This window comes from Colobus angolensis, unplaced genomic scaffold (assembly GCF_000951035.1).
Source record: "Colobus angolensis palliatus isolate OR3802 unplaced genomic scaffold, Cang.pa_1.0 Scaffold9, whole genome shotgun sequence".
Classification (NCBI taxonomy): domain Eukaryota; kingdom Metazoa; phylum Chordata; class Mammalia; order Primates; family Cercopithecidae; genus Colobus; species Colobus angolensis.
Genome location: NW_012122931.1, coordinates 4776768 through 4782045, shown reverse-complemented (window position 1 = coordinate 4782045; position 5278 = coordinate 4776768). Strand labels below are relative to the sequence as shown.

General features: G+C 45.6%; 1 protein-coding gene across 3 annotated transcripts in view; it reads left to right on the top strand.

The window, feature by feature from the left end:
• GPR107 (G protein-coupled receptor 107) overlaps window positions 1–5278 on the top strand; it is an 87456-nt gene that overhangs the window by 20371 nt on the left and 61807 nt on the right. For 2 of the 3 annotated variants that reach the window (XM_011931206.1, XM_011931205.1), the window contains exons 2-4: window positions 2410–2523; window positions 3180–3230; window positions 4360–4439. In XM_011931206.1, the coding sequence (XP_011786596.1) occupies window positions 2410–2523; window positions 3180–3230; window positions 4360–4439 (245 nt within the window). The remainder of the gene's footprint in view (window positions 1–2409; window positions 2524–3179; window positions 3231–4359; window positions 4440–5278) is intronic. The other variant, XM_011931207.1, reaches the window with a different exon arrangement.

Genomic DNA, 5278 nt, shown 5'->3' with positions numbered 1-5278 from the left:
TTATAAGCAGACAACTCGGTGCATTTCCAGAATGTAGACACACTCTTGCAGCCTGCAGGAAATGAGGCAGAACCATTACCAAGCCCCTCCAGAAGCACCGTAAGCCTCACCTTCCCTCAAGTCCCAGGAAAGCCCCTTTCTCCTGAGAGTAGTCACTGTCTTCACCTCCGTCACCACAGATGATTTCCCCCTGCATTCCAGTTTGTTTTACATGAATATGGCTGTGATTCACATACGTCGTTTTATGTGGCAGGAACTGTGTGTTCATTTCCCCTCATCCTCTTCCTCTGCAGTCCTGCTCCACTGAGGATTCTGCCAGAGAATGACACCCTAATGTGCTAAGGCATCCATTTATGTAGTTGAGTTAATTTCTTCTGTGCCTCTAGGATGGTAGTCATCATATACTGTCCTTGAGAGAACTGAGAAAACAGATAGTGAAGATACTTTCAGTGGATTTAGTTCTCTCAGAGAATTCCAAGAAAGGCCGGGAGCCTTAGCTTTTCTGGCTTTTACCATTGACCCGGTCTTGTAGATTCCAGGAGATGACCTCTGTTATCTTATCTGGCTTTTCTAATTGTTCTCTGTGAGAATGTTGGTTTGCTGCAAGCCACTCCAGCCCACCAGGAAGTGGAAATCCAGCAAACATGTTTTCACCACATAGCCAAGCTCCTAAGAAAATAAGGGAAATTCCCAGGGGCCCAAAAAAGGGAAGAAGGAGCTGAAACTCCAGTGGGCAAAGAACAGGGAGGCCAGGGCTGCCCTGTGGCGTTGCAGAAACTTGAAACCCAGAGTCCTGGGTTTTTAACAGATGTTGAGGGGAAACAGGGACCGTAGCCTTAGGCCTGAGCAGGGAGGTGAGTTGGAACTGTGTCCCTCTGCTTCTCAGCCCATAATCTAGGATTGTCAAAAAGCTATGTTCCTTGAATGCAAGAGTGGGCAGGAAAGGAAATCCTGCTGGTGGTAGTACAGTGTCGTGTAGTTCTATGGGGGAGGAGTTTGGTTTATACTGTTTTTGCTGAAGACCTGCTCCACAGCCCGTCCTCACAGGCCTTTGGTGTTTGCCATTAGACTACCCGTGATGTCCAGGAAACCCCAAATCTGGAAATAAAAAGTTACCTTTCACACAAAGAATCAAACTGCAAACTTATGGAAGGTGTTGCAATTTAGCCAAATCTCAATATAAAGCTCAGTTGTTACACAGCGTACCGTGTGTTTGTGGAAGCCCTGTTTTAGAAGTATTCACTGACACCGTTGTTCTGTTGGCCCTGCAGTGTACTGACTTAGTTGAGATTGGAGTCACGATGTTGAGAGAGCATCAAGCAGGTGGGGTAGGCGTCTGCCCATGTGATTCAGTCTCACCAAACCTTAGGATTATCCTGTATCCAAAAGCCTCTGTCTCCATGTCACTATTTCCTATTCCTGGGATTCCTCTTGCATAAGGCTTTGTTCCCTGAAAACCCATCACCTACTGTATCATTTTTAGGTGAAAATTCACCTTTTTAAATAATGGAATTATAGCTTAGCTTCATTATTTATCCTGCCAGTGGGAGGAGCCAGGTACACACAAATTAATAAGAGAATTTATATAAATGAGTTTATTCTTGGAACAACTTCAGCCACTCCTTTTCTTCCTTCCCACCCCCCAGCATGTTTTGAGTGCCTACTAGATGCCAGGCATTGTACTATCAGGAAGGATATGGGGATGACGAAAACATGGTTCCTCCTGCCCTGGAATTCACATTTCAGCCAACCACTGAGTTTGCTCCTAGAACCCATCCCAATGCATTGGAGTGAATTTGAATCCATTGAATACTTCCTTCTGCAGAAGCTGTTGATACCTTTTGGATTTCCGATGAGTTGTCTTCAGCTTTTGGAGAAAGACATGTTACCACAGCTGTGTATGTTACTGAGCATATGGAAACATTGGCTGGCTAGCAGGAAATGAGACATCATAGTTTTTCTTTTCTTTCTTTCTTTCTTTTTTTTTTTTTGAGACAGAGTCTCACTCTGTTGCTTAAGCTAGATTGCAGTGGCATGATCTCGGCTCACTGCAACCTCCACCTCCCAGGTTCAAGCAATTCTCCTGGCTCAGCCTCCCAAGTAGCTGGGATTACAGGTGCCCACCACCATGTCCGGCTAACTTTTTGTATTTTTAGTAGAGACAGGGTTTCGCCATGTTGGCCAATGTGGTCTCAGACTCCTGACCTCAGGTGATCCACCCACCTCAGTCTCCCAAAGTGCTGGGATTACACGCTTGAGCCACCGCGCCCAGCCTGATATCACAGTTTTTAAAGCAAATAAATAGGTTAAATAATCAAAAGCTTTTTTCCATATAACTAATACATGGAATTTTTTTTTCCATATAACTTTTTTCCATATAACTAATTCTACCACTACAAATCTCTTTAGGATGATGTGAGGCATAAAGTTCATCTGAACACCTTTGGCTTCTTCAAGGATGGGTACATGGTGGTGAATGTCAGTAGCCTCTCATTGAATGAGCCTGAAGACAAGGATGTGACTGTAAGTACCTGTTAATGAGATCCAAGGGTTTACTCTTTTTTTTTGAGACTGAACCTTGCTCTGTCACCCAGGCTGGAGTGCAGTGGTGCAATCTCGGCTCACTGCAACCTCTGCCTCCCGGGTTCAAGCAGTTCTGTGCCTCAGCCTCCCGAGTAGCTGGGATTACAGGTGCCCACCACCATGACCGACTAATTTTTGTATTTTTAGTAGAGACGGGGTTTCACCATCTTGGCCACACTGGTCTTGAACTCCTGACCTCGTGATCCACCTGCACTCGGCCTCCCAAAGTGCTGGTATTACAGGTGTGAGCCACCGTGCCCAGCCCAGGGGTTTACTCTTTTAGCTTAGGTGAGAGTCACCTTTCAACCTCAATGCTTAAATATAAAATACCAGAATATGGAGATAATTAAGCTTGTGAGTAGCAAATTATATATCAGGCATCAAATAATTTCTTTTAACACTTAAAATGTAATTCTGTAATAATTCTAGTAATTGGTGACTTGACTTGAGTGATTTTACTTTGCCTTTTTACAAAATGAATGCTAGGAAAACTGAGAGGAAACCATGTTAGAAGTATCACTTTTTCTGCTTTTTGAGTAAGAAAAGTATGAACAATTGTGTAGATATTTACTTCTACTCTTTTTACTCCCCATTAGATTGGATTTAGCCTAGACCGTACAAAGAATGATGGCTTTTCTTCTTACCTGGTGAGTATTAAATATGTGACCTGATTCATCTCTTCACTTGAGCCCAGACCATTGAACGGGAACACCCTACTTCTTGCAGTGCCATTTTCATTTTTTTTTGGAGTGCAGTGACACAAATAGCTCACTGCAACTTTGACCTCCCAGGCTTAAGCGATCCTTCTGCCTCAGTCCCCTGAGTAGCTGGGACTACCAGCATGTGCCACCACGCCTGCCTAATTTTTGTTTTTTTTTTTTTTTTTGAGACGGAGTCTTGCTCTGTCACCCAGGCTGGAGTGCAGTGGCCAGATCTCAGCTCACTGCAAGCTCCGCCTCCCGGGTTCACGCTATTCTCCTGCCTCAGCCTCCCAAGTAGCTGGGACTACAGGTGCCCACCACCACGCCTGCCTAATTTTTGTTTTTTTTTTTTTTTTGAGACAGAGTCTCATTCTGTCACCCAGGCTGGAGTGCAGTGGTGGGATATCAGCTCACTGCAAGCTCTGCCTCCCTGGTTCATGCCATTCTCCTGCCTCAGCCTCCCAAGTAGCTGGGACTACAGGTGCCCACCACCACGCCTGCCTAATTTTTGTTTTTTTTTTTTTTTTTTTAGTAGAGACGCGGTTTTACCATGTTGGCCAGGCTGGTCTTGAACTCCTGACCTCAGATGATCTGCCCGCCTCAACTTCCCAAAGTGCTGGGATTATAGGCATGAGCCACTGCACCCAGCCTAATTTTTGTTTTTTTTTTTTTTTTGAGACGGAGTCTTGCTCTGTCACCCAGGCTGGAGTGCAGTGGCCAGATCTCAGCTCACTGCAAGCTCCGCCTCCCGGGTTCACGCCATTCTCCTGCCTCAGCCTCCAGAGTAGCTGGGACTACAGGCACCCGCCACTGTGCCCGGCTAATTTTTTTTTTGTATTTTTAGTAAAGACAGGTTTTCACCATGTTTGCCAGGATGATCTCGATCTCCTGACCTCGTGATCCGCCCGCCTCGGCCTCCCAAAGTGCTGGGATTACAGGCGTGAGCCACCGTGCCCACTGGTTTACTACTTTGAATGGAGTTTGAGCCACTCATTTGCTATGTTCCTGAACACTTTCTGTTCTTGTTCTAGTGTTAATGAATAAGATGATGTACAATTGGCTCTTCCTTTCTCAGGATGAAGATGTGAATTACTGTATTTTAAAGAAACAGTCTGTCTCTGTCACCCTTCTAATACTAGACATCTCCAGAAGTGAGTAAGTAACTCTAAAGTTCCTTCAGTTCAGTCCTAGAGTAGAATCGGGAAGAATTTAGTAGTATGCTAACATTCCTTGGGTGTCTGCCATGTGCCAAAGATTGTGCTGAGTGCCGGAGATTCAAGACAAGGCTAGGGAGACAGAGGGCCTGTTCTGGATGGGAGAGACAGAACGGCAGTACACGTGATCACAGCCAAACAGAAGTGGAAAGGAAGAAGAACTCATGAATTGTAGAAAGGAAGGAGAGGCTTCAGATAAGTGTTGGCCCAAGCAGCTTTCTAGTGAGTAACCTTTTACCAGATGAATAAGAAAAGCGTTCTAGGCAGAGGGCATAGTCTATGCAAAGGCAGAGTGGAAACAAGACCGGGTCCAAATAATGGCTTCTGCCACTCATCAGCCCTGTGACTCCGGGCCTCAGGGTCCTTACCTACTTCATGATGATGGTATCTGCCTCATGAGATCGTTGGTGAGGATTTCTGGCAATTCAGCATCTTTAAAAATGTTGAACTTTGATGAATTATCAGACTTTGTGTTTCGGTTTTTTTTTTTTTTTGAGACGGAGTCTCACTCTGTCGCCCAGGCTGGAGTGCAGTGATGTGATCCCGGCTCACTGCAACCTCCGCCTTCCTGGTTCAGGTGATTCTCCTGCCTCATGCTCCTAAGTAGCTGGGATTACACCTGCCACCACACCTGGCTAGTTTTTGTATTTTTAGCAGAGATGGAGTTTCACCATGTTGGCCAGGATGGTCTTGATCTCCTGACCTTGTGATCCACCCGCCTCGGCCTCCCAAAGTGCTGGGATTACAGGCGTGAGCCACTGCGCCCGGCAAAAACTTTTA